General features: G+C 50.8%; 2 protein-coding genes across 8 annotated transcripts in view; one reads left to right on the top strand and one right to left on the bottom strand.

The window, feature by feature from the left end:
* The window catches only part of CLCN1 (chloride voltage-gated channel 1), a 30,504-nt gene extending 28,015 nt beyond the window's left edge, over positions 1-2,489 (top strand). For all 6 annotated transcript variants that reach the window (XM_063099786.1, XM_063099784.1, XM_063099783.1 and 3 more), the window contains one exon: positions 319-2,489. In XM_063099786.1, coding sequence (XP_062955856.1) covers positions 319-690 — 372 coding nt within the window. In that variant the 3' untranslated portion in view covers positions 691-2,489. The remainder of the gene's footprint in view (positions 1-318) is intronic.
* A 2,596-nt stretch (positions 2,490-5,085) lies between these two features.
* On the bottom strand, positions 5,086-11,516 carry FAM131B (family with sequence similarity 131 member B). Of its 2 annotated transcripts, XM_063101186.1 has the most exons (7): positions 11,489-11,516; positions 8,844-8,953; positions 8,493-8,528; positions 8,088-8,181; positions 7,600-7,797; positions 5,787-5,930; positions 5,086-5,558 (listed from the first exon to the last, which is right to left on the bottom strand). In XM_063101186.1, exons 1-7 carry the CDS (start codon positions 11,514-11,516, stop codon positions 5,086-5,088), a joined length of 1,083 nt encoding a protein of 360 aa, XP_062957256.1. The 2 variants fall into 2 exon arrangements, with proteins under 2 accessions (XP_062957256.1, XP_062957258.1); XM_063101188.1 differs by lacking the exon at positions 8,493-8,528.
* Positions 11,517-20,192: the final 8,676 nt, after the last annotated feature.

The raw sequence follows: 20,192 nt of genomic DNA, 5'->3' as shown, positions 1-20,192 counted from the left end.
AGCACAGAAAGTGGCAGAGGAGGGATGTGGCTGAAGGAGGTCGCTAGGAAGGAAGGGTCAGCAGAGGATCTGAGTCGGGGCACTGGAGATGCATTGCTGTGCGGGCAGACGTCTCGTCACGCCCCTCTTCTTTTCCTTTTCCTGCCTTCCTCCTCTGGCCCTTGTCTGTCTTCCTGCTTCTGCCTTTCTTGACATTCTATAACTTTTCATTCCTTTTTGTTGTTTCTGTTCTTCTCTGCTGTCTCTTTCTCTCCCACTGCCCCATCTTTGTTCTCTTTCCAATTCTGTACCCTCTTTCCCTTTCCCTCTACTCCCCAGCTACAGAAGGCCATCGAGGGGCACACCAAGTCTGGGGTGCAGCTCCGCCCTCCCCTGGCCAGCTTCCGGAACACAACTTCAACTCGAAAGAGCACTGGAGGACCACCCCCGCCTGCAGAGGGCTGGAGCCTGCCTGAGGATGGGCCTGGGGCCACAGGAGCAGGGGGTGTGGCTCCTGCCTCTCCAGAGAACCCGATGCCACCTCCTTCCCCGAAGCCCCCTTTCTCCCTGGCCCCAGCAAACGTGGAAGGTGAGCTGGAGGAGATGGAACTGGTGGAGAGTCCAGGGCCAGAGGAGGAACTGGCTGACATCTTGCAGGGCCCCAGTCTGCGATCAACTGATGAGGAGGACGAGGATGAACTGATCCTCTGACTACCTCCCTGGACCTGCTCATGAAGTCTGTCCAGAGGCCCATGCCAGAGGGTGGCTTTGTGTGGGACAGAGTGTGTCCTGAGGTTGGAGAGGTCACACCCATATCTTGGCCCCTCCCAGGAATTTTCAAATATGATCATGCTAGTCTTAAAGGAGGAGTCAGAATTTGGGCAGGAAGGAGCCTTGGTCAATTATTTAGACTGCTTCCCCCAGTCCCAGACAGGCAGGAGCCCCTGTGAGAGGCCCCTGATATTCCATGGGGCTTCCTGAGATTCCTGCTGTGCAGGTGGGAACTACCCTGCCTCTCCCTGCCTCCCCTCTGCCCCCCACAGTTCCCTGGTGCTCTTGTCCCAGCATCTTCCTGTCCTTGCCTGTCTGTCCTTCAGTTTCCACAGGGGGTGAGGGTGGAGGAGGCCCTGCAAGTGCCACATTGGAGTAGGAGATGGGACCACATCATGGCCTTGTGGACTGCCTGCCCCAGACTGTGCCTCCAAACCATCCACAGCCACGTCTCTGGGAGCCCCCAGCCCTCCTGCTCACCCACATCCGCTGCCCACAGTCTGCCTCCAGGCCCCGTCCTGAAGCCCACCGTCTGTCCCCAGGCCAGGGCCATCACCAGGGCAGTGAAAGGCCCACACATTTCCCTCCTTCCTCTCCTGCTTCAAGCAGTGAGACGTGGATGAAAAACCTATAAAGGGCAGCAGCCTGGAAGAGAAAAGGTGCCAAAAACTCTGTGTTAGGGCAGGTGCCTTGTTGCCCAACAGTGAGCCCCATGTAATCATCTGAGCCCCTCTCGCAGAAGCCTCCTACTTCCCATCTCACTTCCTCGCACGCCAGCATCCAGAAAATGTATCTTCCCTCTCCCTGCTGTGGTTACAGACTTGTCCTGCCAAGGTCAGTTCTCCTGCCAAGAATCAAGACCCAGAGCAGCTAGGTCACTGGGTCACTCAGACACCAGCCCCCTCTTCCAGGAGTTCCTCAGGCTCCCCTGCCAGGGGTAGAGAGCTGGGAGTTTGTTAGGCGGCGTCCAGATGGCAGGCTGCGTTGGCACTTCCTGCACTTGAACTGTCACATCCTCACCCTCCCCATGTCAGCAGCAGGGAGCCCGTGGGGGTGCTGCTGGTGCACGCCATTAGCCTGCCCTCTCCAGAAGGTGATGCGGGTACTCTGAGCATCCAGAAACCCCAGCTCTGCACCAACGCTGCCCTCCCTCCCTCCTTGTCTGCCTTGTTTAGGTCTGCAGTTGTGTCCCCTCTCCGACGTACCCCTCCTTCTCCTCCCCTGTGCCCAGTTTCCTCCATCCCCCAAAGAAGACACTCACAGTCAGAGAATGCCACCACATTCCATTTAGTGTCATTAAGCACAGCCGGGAACCCTCTGCAATGTCATGTCCCTCCCACCTCCCCAAGCCAAGAGAGAGCCACTGCAGCCTGGGTAGGGGGACTGGCTGGCGGTGGGCCTTCAAGCCCGTGCCCATGTGTATATAATCTGTAATATTTATATATATTTATATAGAATTCTCTCTGCAATATATGTCATAGAATCTCTCTTGGGCCTGGGGTGGGAATGTTACATTAAGAAAACATGCTAAGACTGGCCATAAAAATGGATATTTCCCAGACCCGGAAAACAGAGTGTGGGATATATAGATGGGGGCAAGGAGAAGATGATAAACTCAACCTCCAAGATTCCCTCCTTAACACAAGGAAAAGAAGGAATGTGTGGGGGTGGTGGAGACAGTGGAAGGGGAGAAATGAAAGATTTGGATTTTCATTTAATAAAGTCAATTGGAAATGAAAGTGTACCCCCTGCCCAAAGGAAAATCATTCAGCAATAGCAGTTTCATTCACAAGAATATAAAAACAGCCCCGTTCCAGAATTGCTGTAGAACGTGCTGCACAGCCTTTAACCCCAAAGGAAAGCAACCCTTCCCCACCCCCCAACAGCCTCTTCCTGTACATGCCCCTCCCCTCCCCCAAAATACCCTATAAGCAAACCCCCATGCACCCTGCCCCCAGCACCAGAGAGGCAGTCCCTCCCTCCAGAAGAGTCCTACGAGGATCCCAGGTCAGCTCCTAGAGCTCTCTTCAGAGTGGGTGGGAGCTCCCTGCAAGAGGCAGCCCTCCAACCTCTGGTGGGGGGACTGCCACACCCTGTTCATGGTGAATACTCTTTTGTCAGGGACCGTTTGGCTTCCTTGGCAAAGGGAGGGAGGAAAGAGAGCTGCTTTAGTCTACCCTTCCTGAATCCTCAGGGTCCTGAGTGAAAAGGAGCTGCAGAACAAATCTACCCACCGGATTAGATGGCCACCATGATCTGGGGGAGGACATGGGCACTAAGGGGTTGAGACGAAGAAGAGAAGATGGCACATTGATAAAGCAGGTTGCACAAGGCAAGGAAACAGGGACCCCGTGGGAGGAGGGTAACGTGAACATGCAAAACCTCTGGGACAAGGGACAGCTGCCATGGTGGGCATGTTAGTCCAATTTCCAGAGCTCCTGGAAATGAGGTCCTGGGTCGCCAAGTCAGGACACATCATCAGACACAAGAGGTATCTTCTTCCTTTCAGGCAGCACTCGATCAGGTAAGTGGCTGCTCACCCACCGTGGCTGACCATGCCTGCTCCTGCTTCCTCCAAGAACCAACCTCAGGATCATCATTCCCACCTCCCCTGGAAGACATGGAGCCCTGCCCTGGTTGCATTTCAGGAGCATGTGTGCATGAGAGTATGAACTTGATGGGGAGCAGGTGATAGATGGACAGAAACACCTCAACTCTCAACCTCCTCAATCCAAGCGATAAAAGTCTGGGGCCTGGGATTGAGGGGTAGTTGTGCCAGGGTCTGGAAGAGGATGACAGTATTCCCTTTCCAACAGAGGATACAAGTAGCAGGTCCCCTGACAGAGTGTGGGTAGGACACAGGCCTTGGGGCTGGAGCTGGAGGGAAACAGGGCAATGGATCTCTTAGGCTTCCCTCTCCTTGCCAAAATCTGCTTATGCCCAGGGCAGCGAGTGGGTTACCACTGCAGTGGGAGGGGCACAATGCTCTCATCTTTACTGCCACTGCCGATCCACTCTGCCTTGTCCCCTGCCACCATGCGCTCTCACGGAAGTGCTGGAGCTTCCATGCTGCTCAGCGGCCCCACCGGAGTAGAAACTGGTTGTTTCACCATAAACCATCTTAGAAGGAAAAACACGCTCCTTTGCCCGTCTTCCTCCAGCAGGAGGCCTAAGGAGGGTGGGAGGAATCTGTGAGGCTGTCTCGGGGGTCCTGGAAGAAGCTGACCATGGAGCAGAGGGACCTGAGTGCCCATCCCTCAGCCAACTACCCAGCCCAGCCTAGGGAACGACAGCACCGGACTCCTCCTCCACCCCACTCAACCCTGAGTCCCCAAGAAGTTATAAAAATGTAGAAAAGGCAAAGAGAAAAGTGTAAACAGCTCCAGAGAATAAAGGGTGGGGGGAGGGAGATAGCCCTCATGCTCCCCCCACTGGCTGGGACATCTGCATCCTGTGTCAGCATATCTGACACTGGTGGCCCCTCACACTCCTCAGGGCCAGGGCTCCCAGAGCAGGGGATGGAAGAAGGCAGAAAGGGAAGTAAGAGCTGGAGAAGCCAGCCCCGTCTGGGTCTTTTCCCAGATCCTTAGGATCCTCCTGTAAGCCACTGAATACTCGAGATTCCAGAAAAAGCAGCTGTGTTTGTTCTTGGTCTCATCAGTGACGCTCTTCTCTGGACATGCCTTGATATACAGAATCATGCCTGTGCCCCCTGTAAATCCCAGCTGCCATGTCCACTTCCTCCTGGACTCCTGATCTCAGGAGCCAAATTACCAGCTGCGGGCAGACTCACTACCCTCCATGCAGATGTGAGCATCTGCCTGTCTGCACCTGGCGAGCCAGGTCCAGCAGCCCCTGAGGTCTGTTCCTCGCAGTTGGGATGAGCTGGGGCCACAGCCAGAGAAAACACAGAGCCGGGAAAAGCAGGAGTGAAATGGAGAAAGGAGGAGTTCAGACAACACAGTCAAGGCTCCTGGAAGACAAAATCAGGGAGTGAAGGATCGAGATCCGGTCTCCGGCTCACCGCTCTGTGCTCCTGTCCTCGGGCTGCACATGCTGGAGGCTCCCGGCACAGAGCCAGAAGCCCATGGCCATGCCAAGTTCATAACCATCTCCTTGTCTGGGTCTTGGGCCCTGGACCTGTGGTTTCTAAAGTGTCAGCCCAGATAAAAGCCCATCCCTGTCCTCCATTCTCCGGGTGAGGACTGGAGGCTCCTGGGTTCCCCGCTGTCTTCTGCCCGGGGTTTCAGCTGTACGGCTGGGGGAAGGGAGGGTATGGGGTGCAGCCGTGCCCCTCAGGTGGGAGTGGAAGGCAGGGCCTGGGGTGGCAGGAAGCTAGTTGTTGGCTTCACCCTCCTCTTCATCAAAGGACTGCACACCTGACGATGTGACGTCAGATACCTTCCGGCTGAGAGCAGTGGACATCTCAGGGTCTTCTCGTGGGGAAAGCGATTCCAGGTCCCGGCATCCCGCATCCTCCTCCTCCTCAGGGGCCAATGGCCTCTTCTCCTCCTCGGCAGGGCCTCTTGCCAGGTCCACTCCTCCAACGCTTGTAGCCCAGTCAGTGTCTCCCCCCAGCAAAGGTGGAGTCTCCTGAGCAGAGTATCCTGAGGCAGGCTGGGAAGGCCCCATTTCATGCAAGCTGGGCTGCGAGTCATCAAATGCGGGGCCAAGATAGGATCCCGTGGCTGGAGAGGCGATGAGGGACTGATCGCTTGCTTCCCAGGCATCCGATGAGCCCAGGCAGTACATGCCCTGGGACACATAGGAGTGTGGCCATCCATCCATGGGGGCTTGAGCTAGGGCATCTGTAAAGAGAATCATGGAGGTTGGTGGGGCCATAGAAAACCAAAGGCAGTGACAGCAGCACAGAGCACTGAGGATGAGATGCAGGGGGCACTCAGAGCATGGAGGAGACAGTGGGAAAGCTGGGATGGGCAGGAGAGTCTGAACAGAACAAAGATGAGTGGAGGGAGCCTAGAGAGTCAGAGAGGCCCCTGGGGCCCCAGGAGTTGAATTCTGGAACCATCTCTCACCCTGACTCTCCATCAGCTCCTGGTAGTTGTCACTGTAGTTGCAGCCCAATGGCTCCTGGGTGGAGTTGACACTCATGTCCTCACCATCCATGGAAGACCAGGCCATGAGTGTGGCCTCAGAGATTGCAAACTGTTCCATGACACCTGTGAGAAGAAGTGTAGTTAACACAAGATAGATCAGAGACCCTTAGACAAGTGCAGGGTCAAGGAGATGTCATAGAGCAGTGCTATTCAACAGAGATACAATGCAATTTTCTAGCAGCCATGCTTAACAAACTTAAAAAAAAAGAAGCAGATGAGGTCCGACCCCGTGGCTCACTCGGGAGAGTGCGGCGCTGGGAGCGCAGCAGCACTCCCGCCGCGGGTTCGGATCCTATATAGGGATGGCCGGTTCGCTCAATGGCTGAGCGCAGTGCGGGCGACACCGAGCCAAGGGTTACGATCCCCTTACCGGTCACATAAAAAAAAAAAAAAAGAAACAGATGATATTAATTGTAATAATATATCTTATTTCACCCAATATAAGTAAATTATCGTTTCAACATATAATCGATATAAAAATTATTAGTGAGATATTTTACATTCTTTAATTTGTATGAAGTCTTTGAAATCCAATCAGTATTTACACTTGCAGTACATCTCCATTTGGACTAGCCACACTTCAAGTTCTCAATGACCATATGTGGCCAGGGGCTGCTGTACTGAACAGCACAGGCTTCATACAGGCCCCCAAACAAGGCAAAATCATGGGGGACTTCCCAGAAGGTCAGATTTAAGATTCCCAGGGAACAGAGTTGGGGGTCTTCTGGTGAGATATCCTAAGGGATTAAAATTAGGGATTTCCAGTTTATCTTTGGAGGTTTGTAGGAATTGTACCTAGTATTAGATGGTCAAGGACAGAGGAATCTAGAAGGTAAGTTTCAAGATCAACAGAGATCCCTCAAGGGAGCATCATAGGATTGTGGGTCCACAGTGATACAAGGTTGAAAGTTCAAGGGATTGGGAGGAGAGGGGAGGGTACTATAGGGGGGATGAGTAGTCTTGGGGGTCCCTATTCTAGTCACAGCCATGCATAAGTTTAAGCTTCATTGCTACTGCCCCACCTTACCTCCCTACCCCTACGTGTTTGTCACCCCTCCCCAGATATTTCTTCTATGACCCACACCACCAACACAAAGATACCTCCCTTCTCTTCCAGACCTGTCACTCTTCCTAGGTATCTTGAGACCTGCCACTAGGGTTCTGCCACTCTTGTAGATACACTACGTGCCTGCCATTGTACCTATACCATTTTCCTAGAACTAAACCTCTTCTGTAGACCACCATCACCTCACCTAATTCCCTTGATACTCTAGTGGTTGTCACAAGTGAGACAAGTAAGTGAATTTATGGCACCACATGGTAATGGGCAAAGGCTAGAAGAATTCCAAGGCCTTTCTTTCTCTTATTTCTATATACCTGAGTAGAAGCAGAGCTTTTTGATGCCCAAGGCTCCTGTGTTTTTTCCTGTACTAAGGGAGTTCAGGAGTTGAACAGTGCCACAATGTAGAAGAGAAGGCACTGGGAGGGGTGGGTCCACAAATCCCATCTCATTCCCCTCATTTTCTGAGATATTAATTTAAAAAATTAATAAAAAAAAATGAGGGCAATTATCAGAATTAACAAGTCAAAGAATGTGAAATTAGAGCTGTTTGGAAGTGTTAGCCTACGGTCAACATACGGATGGAGCCAATCCTGCCATAGGGAATCGGATTGGACGGCCAGTCTCCAGCCATCCTGAAAATGTGTCTCTTAAGGACTTGGGTACAAGTACCTGCTAGGAAACGGGCCTCCTTCTCGCCGTCGCTGAGGTCAGAGTAGGCATCTGTATCCCGGCGCACGGACTCGTGGCTGTGTTGCGGCTGAATGGCTGGTGCCTTCCCCCAGCCCTGCCACTCAATCATGTGGGCCACCCGGCCTTGCCCCATGGCTGTGGGCTTTGTCACGTGGTCCTTCATGCTTCGTGAGATCCCTAAGGGGCCAGACATTCCCCACATCCTCCAGAAAGTCATACCAGACCCTTCCCACTATCCCCTCCCCAGTTACACTGGACCCCTCCCATTGAGGAGGGTATGCCACATGGCTCCATATACTGACTGTATGAGGGGTAGCCCAGAGGACAGTAGAGCCCTGACAGAAAGGGCAAATAGGTCAGGGTGTGGAGATAAAGGTCTTCACTGAGCCTAAAGGAGCAGGAAGACTGAGACCAGGAGCCTGTAGGGATTGTTCTGTCTGGACCTACGTCCAGGTTGGGAGTCTCACCTGAGAATGATGACTTGGCCAGGGCGCCGATGCCATAGGCGTTAGAGTTTCGCTTAAGCTTCGGAAGAATGGATGTGGTGTCCTCCATGGAGAGCTGGGATAGGGAACGTGGAGGAAGGGCAGGGGAATGAAAAGGTATGGGGGTGCTTTATGTGGGGAGGAGAGTTCATGATTTCCAGGAAGAAGGACTCAAGCTAGGGCAGGTGATAAGGAAAACCATTATACCCGAGTCCAAAGGAGGTATACAGCCCAACCGCCCTTGAGACCTGGGGGTAGACGGAGACCGTGAGGGCTCACAGTGCCTGCTGGAGTCAGCCAGCACTGTGTTCTATGGAACATCTAGGGCACAAGGTAAAGAAGAGGAGTAAGGGGGCAATGGGGAGGTCTGGGGACCACTGCACTCACGTTGATGCCGTCCCAAGAGAAATCCGTCCGTGTTTGCTACGAGGGAAGAGGAAATGGAATGGGTACTCCAGGCACTTCCAGGAGTGCACGTCACCCCGCCTTCCTCAGAGGGACTTTCAGCATTACATGAATTGGGGAAGTTTCCTGAGGTTAACGTAGGGAACTAAGATCTCAGAGTGGATGTTTAGCGTGTACACAAGTCAGTCTAAGGGAGCGTCTGAGATGTTGCCTCAGAATTTAGGAAGAGAATTCAAGGATCGGGAAGCTAGAGACTGGGGAGCTTGTCCATAATGGTCCTTAGGGTCTCTCGAAGGTCCTTAGGCGAGGGGACAGCTGAGCACAGGGCCTCACCTCGGTAGACGGCCGGTGGAGGCTGCTCCCGTGCAGGGAGCTGGTGCTGTCCATGTTGATTTGATCGACATCCTTCAGGCCCTTCCAGTCCACAGCAATCACCTCGTTCCCTGGAGTGGCCGGAAGGTTAGCTGCTCACCCTCGCCTCCCTGTGCCGTCCTCGTCTTCCCTCACAGAACACCCCGAGGACACACCCTGGGACCAGCCCCTCCACACCGCTCCCTTCTGCCAGCTGTCACTCCTTCTGATTACCCATTTCCTTTCGTGGCCCTACTGGCCTCACATTTTTGGTGAGAGAAATAATAATGCTTAGCCAAAATATTCAATTTTAGCTCAACCAAGAATAGCAAACCCAGAAAAAGCATCGTATGGCCTTGGTTGTTGTTGTTTACAGGGAGGGGTCAGACGATGGGTTTTTCAAGAAAACAATTGCCCATTCTGTCCTGAGGAATCTTTGAGGGTTTCTGTATAGGAGCTGGGCTTTTCACCTATTCACATTTCTACAAATAAGGGCAGAGCTTCTCTAGGGGGAAGCTTTCTATGTGTGGGCTTTATTGTTCGTGGGTGGGAGGAATACACCTTCCTTAGTGGGCTCTGTAAGAGTCGGTGAATTTGTCTGACAAGAAGACTCGGTGGGGATAGAGTCAGGGGAGCAGAGCAAGAAGTTGGGCATGTCTACCAGAAGCAGGCCGCAGAGAAGGCGAAGGGTGAGACTGAAACGCTTCACCTGACAGCTGGGAGACACGTGATGGATTAAAGAGGAGAGGAGTGGGGAGTGGAAGGAGGGAGAGAGTTTTTTAAAATAGGAACTAAAAGAACAGGGGCTGGCTGGTTAGCTCAGTTGTTTGGAGTGCGGTGCTGATGACACCAAGGTCGAGGGATCCCGTATCACTGGCCAACCACCAGAATAAATACATAAATAAATAAACAGAACAGAATAGAATAGGAATTCAAGTCAAAGAGAAGACAGAAGCCATTAGGAGGGGGTGGACAGGGTTTGAGGGCTGACGGGGAAACCGGAGGGCCAATGAGGATGGTCATTGTCACCGTGAGGCCAAAGCTCTTTGGGAAGTGAGGGAGCCTCCTGGCCTGAAGGTGGGGTGGTGCCTACTGCGAGACCTGGGGAAGAGCTACTTGGGTCACTGTAGAGGGATTCAAGCATCCGATGGCTGCCTGAGCCATCTGACCTACAGATCCTTTATACACATGAAGTCTTATGATTCTGAGTTTAGAGTGACCGGTCCATTCTTGGAAAGGGGTGCATTGAGTGGGGTCTTGGGCAGACGGTGGTGTTCAGCCTGCGACAATAGAACTGGTGCAAAAGGAAGGAGACTGTGGTTAATGGGACTGAGGGAGGTAGGACCGCCAAAGTTGGCCACTTTCCCTTGGGGCTACAGGGGTGTGGTGAACTGGGTCAGACCAGAGGCTGTGGCTGGGGGAGGAGCAGAAGGATGGACATTTGGACGCAGACCGAAGGTATGGGGTGGGCACAGAATGATCTCTGAGGAGAAGAGAGATGAGGGGAGGGCAGAGTGGGAGAGAGGGGAGCGAGGGGAGGTGGCCTTTGTGGAAGAGAGAGAGCTGAGTCAGAGCAAGGGATGGGGGGCGGACAGGGAGGGCGGGGGGGGGGGTGAAAGCAGAGAAGGGGCGATCCATGGAAATAAATCGGGTCTCAGAGCAATCGGGTTTCCTGAGAGTGAGTTTGTTTGTAATAATAATACGAATTATTCTCTCAGCCTGAGGTCACTGAGGCGTGTAGGCGGGAGAAATTGGGAGTTAGAAAGCGGAAAATTGGGGGGTTTGGGAGAGGGCTGGATTCATCTGTTGAGCCGTGAGAGTGGGTGGGTGCCTGGGGTGGGGGTGAGGGGGCGGGAGCACGGCAGAGGCTGAGGGAGAAGACGGATGGGAGGCGCCCCCCCAACCCCAAGCCAAAGGTAAATAAAGAGGCGGCCCCGCCCCGCCAGCCCCCGCTGACAGGTGCAGTCGCGTCCCGGGCGCCTTCTCGGGGCGAGTCCCCCCCTCCCGGGACCCCTCGCCGTCCCTCGGAGCCCTGGCCTCCTCCCCACGCCGGCCGGGCGTGGACCCCACTCCCCTCCCCGAGGCTCCAGGCTCATCCGCCCCCGGCCCAGAGGCACAACGCACGTGAACAAAGCAAACCGGGGGAGGCGGGCGCGACAGAAAAAGGCACCGGAGAGGGAGAGACGGGGCCAAACAGCCCAGCCAGACGGAGGCGGGGAGGGGGCGTGCGCAGGGCCCGGGGGGCCGAGACTGAGGCTGGGGGTCCTCGGAAGGGGCGGGGTGGAGGTGGATGGCCTGGAGGTGCGGAGATGAGGGCAGGGAGAGCGGGGCAACGCGGCGGAGGAGAGGACAGGCGGCTGATGGAGACAGGATGGAGAGACCGCGCCTGGGGAGGGCGACCGGGAGAAGGGAAAGAGCCCGCAGGGACAGAGCCCGGGCGGCGCGGGAGGAGAGCGCGACGAGGGGGATGGAGGGGCCGCGAGAGGAGGGAGGCAACGTGAGGGCGCGAGGCCGGGCGGCGCGGGGCCCGAGACGGGTGCGCGAGGGGCGAGCGGGGCGAGGGGGCCGCGGGACGCACGGGGTCCGCGCCCTGCCTCCGCCGGCCCGGGCCCGGCCGCGGTACCCACCCACAGTCCGGGAGCCGATGCAGCCCATGGCTCTGGGGGCCTCCGGGCCGGGCCCTCACCGACTCGGGGCGCGCGCCGGGGGCAGCACCGGGAGCCGCGCCGCCGCCCCAGCCGCTCTGCAGCGCCGCGGCTGTCTCCGCTCGGCTCCGCTCCCCCCTCCCCTCTCCATCCCTCCCCACGGCAGCCTCCGTCGCCGCCGCCGCCGCCGCCGCCGCCGCCTGGCTCCCCCGCCCCGGCTCCGCTGGCGGCGGCCGGGGAGGCGGCGCCCGGGGATTGGCTGCGCCCGGGGCCTCCCCGCCCCTGCCCCCGACCCGCCGCCCCGCGCCCCGCGCCCCTCCGTCTGCCCTTCCCCAGCCCTGCGCCCCGGCTTCCTCGCAGGATCCCTGCTGGGCTGTCGCCCGGAGTACGGGTGGAAACCCGGAGAATGCCTGGCTGAGGGCCCTGAAGGCGGGTCAAGGACCCAGGGCCCACCCTGAGGCTCTGGTTGATGGGCTTTGAGGGCTGGGGGCTTGGGGATGCCCTGAGGAAAAGTGGGCGGGGGTTAGAGTAAAGCTGGGCTTAAGGGCCTTGGCCACCAAATTCCGCCAACACTTGTTTTCTTCCTGGGGCTGCATCTGGGACACACGCAAGGGTGTGATTGGATATGGCGTGGGCTGTTGCTCTGCGTCTCGTGTGCGCTATTCTGTGCACCCAAACACATCGTGACATCTCTGCAAGTGGATCATGCATTCTACTTCCCCGTGCCCCGTGCCCGCTGGACGTCCCGAGATGGGTGTGGGGGTCGTGCAGATCGTCCAACCCCAGGCTTCACTGGGGATGCAGGAGTTGAAGGACGATAACTCAATCTCAGCTAGAGTGAAATAATGTCAGGTCCGGAGGTTGGCTGGAAGACATAGTTTTAAATTCAATTTAACTTTTCGGAGCCTTGCTTGGTGTTCTCAAATGATAGCAAGGATGTCACAGAGAAGGAAAGAGAGAGAAAAATTGCCTCTAGTGAAGGAGCCGGGTAGATACTACGGACCTCGTGGCCAGGAGATTGAGGTCTAAGTCGCAAGGGTTACGTGGGCGCCATTACAGCAGGCAAGAAGCGGGATTCAGAAAGATGCGTGAGAGAGGGCAAGGAGACCTTTTTGTCTAAGTGCTAACTAGCCAAAAAGCCCCAAATGTGAGAGAACAGGCCAGGTGAGCACGAAGGAAGAGGAGCACTGCTAGTCCAGGGCCTATTTGCTCCCCACCTGCTTGTGTGTCTCTCCTAGGGTTGGAAAGGGAGCCAGGGACAAAGGTTCCTTGGTGTGGGCTTGTAACAGAGAGAGAGAGACCAAGTCTTATGGATGCAACTTTTTAACCTTTTGGGGGGAGCGGGAGTGTCTGGCCAGTATTGGGATCCGAACCCCTAACCTTGGTGTTGTAAAGCTACGCTCTAACCAAGTGAGCTAACCAGCCAGCTGAATCTTTAGATTATGAATGGGGAACTATGTCCTACAGAATTTCAGATGAAGCTAAGGGAGAAGATACTAAAAATGTAATTGTAGATCTGGGAGATGGGATTATGGAGAGAGAATTGCTCTTTGGTTTATGTGCATGAAGAAATAAACCAAATCTCCAAAGGAGAAAAGAGAATAATCACTTTTAGGTCTGCTTAGATTTTAATAATCCAGTATAGTTTGTCGCAGGGTCTTCTTTCAACAGTGGAGAGAATTATTAAGTATTTGCTTTGTCCATATATACTATTGTTGGTTACATAAAAGAAGTGTCAAACAATTTCTGCCCTTATGGAATGTATAGTCTAGCAGCAAAGGAAAGAAAATGGAGAGATGGTTAAAAAAAAAAAAAAAAAAAAGGAAGAAGAAACAACTTCTATTACTCTAGCAATGCTCCCCAAACTCTTATTATGTGAGCAGAGAAAACACTGACAGGAGAATAGCCCCGTAAGGAGGTAATGGACCAGGTGGCCACGGCTGCTCACACTTTCCCAACTGAAACTGCTCTCCCTGAGTAATGTATGTTTATGCATTTCTACATATCCCTTACTGTGGCCCAAACATACAACGTACAAACCCCTTCCCTTAGTCCCCTTAGCACAGCTGTATAAGGCTGGATCCATTCAGATGATTTAAATTAAGTCAACAAGAGTGATCCCAGGTCTTGGGAACTCAGTTCATCTCACATTCTGTCTTGCAGGTATTTCCAGCACCAAAGGAAAGTAAAATATTATAGGCATAATGCTGGCCAGCTTCCTTCCCGCTCCCTGCAGGGGCTTTTTCTACAGGAATCCTGCTACTTCTCATGATTTAGGGGCATTCTCCCAGTCGCCTTGCCATCTTCTGAGCCAAGGCCAAAGATTCCAGTTCTGGTATGAACTGGAATAACCTTTCTGGAGGACAGTTTGACAGTACTGATCAAAAAAATCTTTAAAATATGCATTGCTGTTGTGGTTGTTACTAAGTTGTGATACTGCTGTTCCACTTGTAGAAATATTGTAAGGAAATAGAAATAGAATGTGGACAAGGATTTAGTCTACAGAATTAGGAGCACCGTTTACATCACAAAGAAAATTGTACACACCCACATATACAAACCTGGGGATTCATTAAATAAATTATGATGTATGTGTATAATAGAATACTATGCAGCCATCAATAATATTTTATAATCATATTTGTTGACATGGAAAATTACTCATGAAATACTGTGATATTGTAAAAATGTGGGCTATAATGTAAGAATTAGGGCTGTATAGTTAGCTCAGTTGGTTAGAGCACAGCATTATAACACCGAGGTCAAGGGTTAAAATCCCTTTACCAGCCAGCCACCAAAAATAAAAAACAAAACAAAACAAAACAAAAGGACTTAGAGAATGTCAACTTTTGTTTAAAAATTGCACACACACTCTTCCTGCCTTTTGTCAGTCTTTCTATCTCAAGTAATTTGGGGGATTCCCTGAAGAAAGCCTCTGTTTTACAAATATTTAACCTCATTCATAAGTTACAGTCTGACCCTCAATGAAATCACAATATTAACCAATTTCTTTCCAAAGAATAAAAATATAGGACTTTGGCAGAATGCCCCAGTGTGGCATTGCTGCTTCCTAACTTGTCCCCCTTGGGACACAGCCCCAAGGTGAAATTATGCCTTCCATCCTCTCTGTTGCTGCTGGTTCCTGCTCCTAGGCTCCTGTGGAAAGCTCTTGGACAGAAAGAACCAACCAAGTTCAGTGACAGCAATGTCTAAAACAGGGATTCTCGTCCCAGGATTCATGGACAGAATCCAGACTCTATAACCTTGGATGGGAAAAATTACATCTTTATATTTATTAATTTATAACTTAAATTCCCCATTTACTTCAGCTTTATATATATAGGCAGCAAACCACAGTAGCATTAGAGATATGGTATTATGTCTTTAGCAGCAATAAAAATTACAGATATTTATATGACATGACAGTTGGCAGATCTTTTACAATATCCTTTATGTTCAGCAGTACTTTGAAACTATGGTAGTATTGAATCTGACTCTACATTTTCTTATTTAATGCTTTTATGAAGAAGCAGATGTACGACTATATCACAATTTTATATAACTGTATTTTGATACAGTTGGTTTCTCTGGTAATCAGACACGTTTTATTTTACACACTTAATATTATTTGAAGAGGGAATCCATGGGCTTTCCAGATTGCCAAAGGGGTCCAGGACCTAGAAAAGTTTGAGAACTCCTGGACTCTAAATACAAGGAGTCTTCAAAAAGTTCACGGAAAGGTTCATATTATCTTTTAATTTCATTTTTCCGTGAACTTTTTGAAGTACCCTGGTATGTACTTGATGGGGGCTTCTCTGATTCTGCAGGGGCTTAATTCGGTTGAGTCGCAAATGACATTACCAAGCAAGACTAGCTTCCCTGGTGGTCTAGTGGTTAGGATTCGGCGCTCTCTCTCCCAAGCAAGACACCATTTTGAAGCTGGAGTCCCCATTGTTCTTGGGGACAGAACTGCAGAACTGAAAAGATCTGCAGAACCGAAAGAGGGCAACAAAGCTTGATGCCAGCCCCAACAAATGGAGAGACAGCTCCCAAACATGATAGCTTAATAAAGCACTTTTTTTGTTTTAATGGGAGAAATTAAATCACAATTAAAGGCCTATGAAAAAATCCAATGGAAAGGGGGAGGTTCAAAGTACAAGAGAGGGGAAGATTACTTGATACTGAGCATAAATTCCTAAGGCAGCCACTGGGGATGGGAGCGCAGCTCAGGGAGAGGGATCAGGCTCAGGAGGAGGAACCCAGCTCTTCTATTCCAGCAGAAGAAAAGATGGGGCAGATGCCAGTAGGTTGCAAGTTTGGTGTTGTGAAGCTGAGGGATTCCTGTCTGATGTCATCTATTCTCTCAGAGTAGTAGGAGGCAAGATAATCTACTGAGAGTTGGGAAAGGGAGAGAGAGAGAAAAAAATAGTAGATAATATGCAAATATCACCTTGCCCTTGACGAAGAATTTTCAGTCTGTTCTTTCAACAACTCCGTAAGGAAGACGTTATCTTTGCATTGCAGTTGAGAAAACTGGGGTTTAAATGTCAATTAACTTTCTTGTCCCCAGCCGGCTAAAGAAGGAGCTAGAGCTTAAACTCATCTACTCAGATGGAAAAATCCATTCTGGATGCTGTTGAAAAGAGCTTTATTGATGTGTTTGTTCATTTTTTTTTTTTTTAATAATTTGAATTACTCAGTTCAGGAAACTTTAATTGATATACATTCTTTCACTCTTGTCTTTCTTTAATTAAAGTGTGACCACAAGCTGAAGAGAGGAATACATCTATTTACATTTCTAAATCTTGAAATGGGAAAGCAATTGTCTTTCCTCAAAGTGACTTGTAGTGATAATGTTTGATGCTGTCATAAAGTACTGATGGCAGGAGTGTCTCGGTTCCTACTTATCAATATCTATGTATGGTGTTAGAGTCTCTGTGTCTCCTGGCATCAAGGAGGCCACTCAGGCAGCTCCCACGCTCAGTCAGCTTTGGGACAGCTCTTAGTGGTTCACCAGAGGCCCTTATAGCACCAGGATTGGGAGAACCTTGGTAAAAACAATCTCGGGTTCAGTCTGGATGAAAATCACAATACTTTGAGAATGAGCAGTGATGGAGGTCTATATTCTTTTAAATAGGAGTAATTTCCCCAATGCTCAGTGAACAGGAGGACCAAAAGTGGGATTTAGGGGCATTAGGTTGCTGACAGGAACTCCATTTTTACATAGGCATAGACTCAGAGCTAAGCCGTGGGTGGGTGGGGGTGTTGGTAGTGTATGAAGTTACATTCCCACAGAGTGGGAAGAGGCCACAGAATCTGTCCTGGTGGTCTGTGTAGTTCTATTCATCACCTACCCCCAACGACCCAGCTGGATTCTCAGAGTAATCAATAGAAGAGGTTCCGGGCCATTGTGCTTGGGCAGGGAGCTTCCCTGGGCAGAACAAGTTTGCTGAGGAAGGAAGGACGTCTCAGGGCAGCTAGTTATATAGCACAACGCATCCCATAGCAGAAGTTCTCTGGATTCGTTGTTGGTGGTGGGAACAAAAAGGCCTCACTTGACCAATCTCTGATCTGTTGGATACTGAGGAAGATAAAACTCATTAGAACAGCATAGGTCATTGCTCACTTGGCTTTTAGATGAGGATTGAGACCTTTGCAAAATATTGGGATTGTAGTGGATTGAATTATGTCCCCCAAATCTCACTGAAGCTTCAGTTGTGTCTCCTGTTTTATGTATTAGAAACTTAGCCCCCACTGTGACTGTTAAGAGGGTGGGAAATCTTATTATGGTGATTGAAAGGTAGAGCCTTGTGGAGGTGATTAGATTGTAAGACCATGCAGTAGTGAGTGGATTAAAAATGGTGGTCAGGGAGTGGTTCTGAGGGCTTTAAAAGAAGAGAGAAGAGAGTCTGTCTCTCTCTCCCTGTTCTCTCTGCTTCCACCACCTTGTGATGTGAGACCCCTAGGTCACTGTCACCATCACCAGAAGGACTTTGGATTTCCCAGCCTTGGAAACTGTAAGCAATAAATTTCATTTTCTTTATAAATCACCCAGTTCCAGATATTTTGTTATAAGCAACAGAAATGGACTAAAACAGGGATCTAAGGTGAGCTCGCTCCAACTTATAGTCAGATAAAGAATTTTATCATCATGGGCAATGGTGGTGATCTCTCTCCTTAGCACAGTCCCAAGGGACACTCCTCCATAAGACAAAGCCTCCTGCAGGGGCAGGTCAGCACCTCTGAAGCCACATTTTGTAGGATCCTGTGGTCCCCATTCAGCAGAGGACAGCACCCAGACACATGCTTCCCTGGCTACTCTCATAGAGTATGTGCTTCAGATTATCAAGGGAATTCATTTGCCCTGTCTTCTCTTTGGGGAGCAGGTCGGTGGGAATGCCTGGAAGAGGACTCGTTAGATCAGGAGGTTCTGTCCAAACAGTTTGATGAGAAAGGCCAGGCTGAGGTTCTGGGTCCAGGGGCTCCCACATCTCTGTCGGAGGCCGTGGAAGAATGTCAGGGACTTCCTGCTGCTTCCTGCTGAGGCCCCAGAGCACACTCAGGGCCCTAGGGCTCCCTCCTTATGACCAGGTCACAGCAGCAGCAGACCAGGGCAAGATGCCAGGACTAAGGAAGCTGGGCCTAGGGTCTGTTCAGGCCACCATGAGTCAGAAGCTAAGTAAGCAATAAAAACCAGAATTCATAAATCCTAGAGACAAGAACCAGATCGGATCTTCAGAGGCCAAGCAAGTCCTCAGCACTCACAAATCCCAGAACATTGACAGAGAAAGGGAGAGATCAAAAATGTAACTTAAGGGCCGAGCCCGTGGCGCACTCGGTAGAGTGCTGCGCTGGGAGCGCGGCGACGCTCCCGCCGCGGGTTCGGATCCTATATAGGAATGACCGGTGCACTCACTGGCTGAGTGCCGGTCACGAAAAAACGACAAAAAAAAAAAAAAAAAAAAAAATGTAACTTAAGGCAGTTGCATATTCTAGCCTCAGTGGTCTACCTGTCAGCTTCATATTCCTCCATCCAGGGAATACCAATGAGAACCCGGCACTGGAATGCTCCTGACCAGTACCAGTAGCTGCTTGGCAAGTACTTGGGTATTTATGGACTCGGGGGAAAGGAGTGGTAGATGTCACATCATGCCTCTGCAGCCATCCTCCCTCCCCTGCTGGGACCCCTTAGTCCTCAGCTTTATGCGCAGCTGCTCCAGGAGAGACACACTGCCTTGTGCTTGAAAGATATCCCCACCAGGTCCTGCCCCTGAGCCATGGCCTGGTGGTTGCAGCTCCCTTGCTACTTGTCAGACTTCTCTATCAGCAGGTGACAGCTGACAGCCTGCCCCTCTGATTCCTAAATATGCTTCCCTTCTGGGTTCTGCAACCCTGCACCTTCCCTAACTTTGGGGATATCCTGCAGCCTCAGTTTGGATTTCTTTTGCAAATGCTTGCTTGGGCAAAGATCTGTTTTTGCTGCAAAGCCTAACTGCCTGAAACATTCTCTCCTTTCCTGCAACTGGTCCTGTTCCTAAATGCTTTGTTTAATACATAATAGATAGATGTAGCTCCAGTCTGTCATTTCCTTTTTTAAGCAAGCCAGCTGAGTCCAAAGAAAGGACAACAGAGGCATTTTCCTGACAATTAAAGAGCAGTGGCTATACAGGGCATTATCCACAGATCATTGAGTGTTAGAGTAGACAAGGCTTTAGAAATCAAGTCTCTTGCTATACTTCCACAGACAAGGAAAACCCATCTCAGATTTTTAGTCATACAGCTAGTAAGTGGCTGAACTGCTACCAAAATTCAGGTCCTCTAATTCTTAATTTAGCATTTTTTCTCTATCCTATGATGACTTCGTAAATCTATGTTAGATTATTTCTCTATGATTTTCATTATAGCATTAAATGCTATTGAAATAAGCTCAGTCCTCATACTCTATTTGCTTTTGTAGACTGATAGCTCCTTGCAGATAAAATGGATGAAAAACATTTTAAGGGTGTAAATCTCATGTGAAATGTTCTTAACACAATAAAATTAAAAGAAAAAAAAGACTATTGCTCTTTTTAACTTAAGAGTTCGAGAGCTGACTGTCCTCTTGTTCTTTGGGTTTAAGAACGTGTATATAATCCTAGCATGGATGTTCAGGTCATTGTTTGGTTAAAGGCTTGTCAGTGTGATGAGCTAGCAGGGGCAAGGCATTACTCTCCTGGGTGTGGGTCCACTTGAGGGTTGTTCACTCACTGAGTCAATCACTATTGTCCTGCCAGTGGACACACCCAGCCAGGAAAGTCCAAAGGAGACTGTAAACGGAACTTTATATGGATAGGAAAAAATTTACATGGATAAGTAAAAAGAAGAAAATCAAAGTTATCACCCAATTTCTTATGGTATTAACATTTCGATGAATTTCCTTTCAAACTTCTTTGTGCATATATATGCAACAGGGTGGCTAGTGGTCGTAGAGGGTGAATTTTGTTACTGAGAGTGGGAAACTGCATGGGGGCGGGGAAGGATCTGAGCTATTTCTTCATTCTAAGGTGGGAGCTGGAACTTGCCACCTGATCTTTCTCTCCTTGGATCTCCCTAGTTTCCTTTATAGCCAAAGTTCATCAAAGAGCTGCCAACACTGATCTTATCCATTTCCTCACCTCGTGCACTCCTCTCCCCACCCTGCATTTTA

The sequence above is a fragment of the Cynocephalus volans genome, chromosome 6, assembly GCF_027409185.1.
Source record: "Cynocephalus volans isolate mCynVol1 chromosome 6, mCynVol1.pri, whole genome shotgun sequence".
Taxonomy (NCBI): domain Eukaryota; kingdom Metazoa; phylum Chordata; class Mammalia; order Dermoptera; family Cynocephalidae; genus Cynocephalus; species Cynocephalus volans.
This window is presented reverse-complemented; position numbering and strand designations above follow the sequence as displayed.

Coding starts and splice junctions, on each gene's coding strand:
- FAM131B (XM_063101186.1), bottom strand. CDS start 11,516: ATGGGCTGCATCGGCTCCCGGACTGTGG. Junction 8,182..8,492: donor TCTCTTGGGACGGCATCAAC/GTGAGTGCAGTG, acceptor TCCCTATCCCAG/CTCTCCATGGAGGACACCAC. Junction 7,798..8,087: donor GGCCAAGTCATCATTCTCAG/GTGAGACTCCCA, acceptor CTGGCCCCTTAG/GGATCTCACGAAGCATGAAG.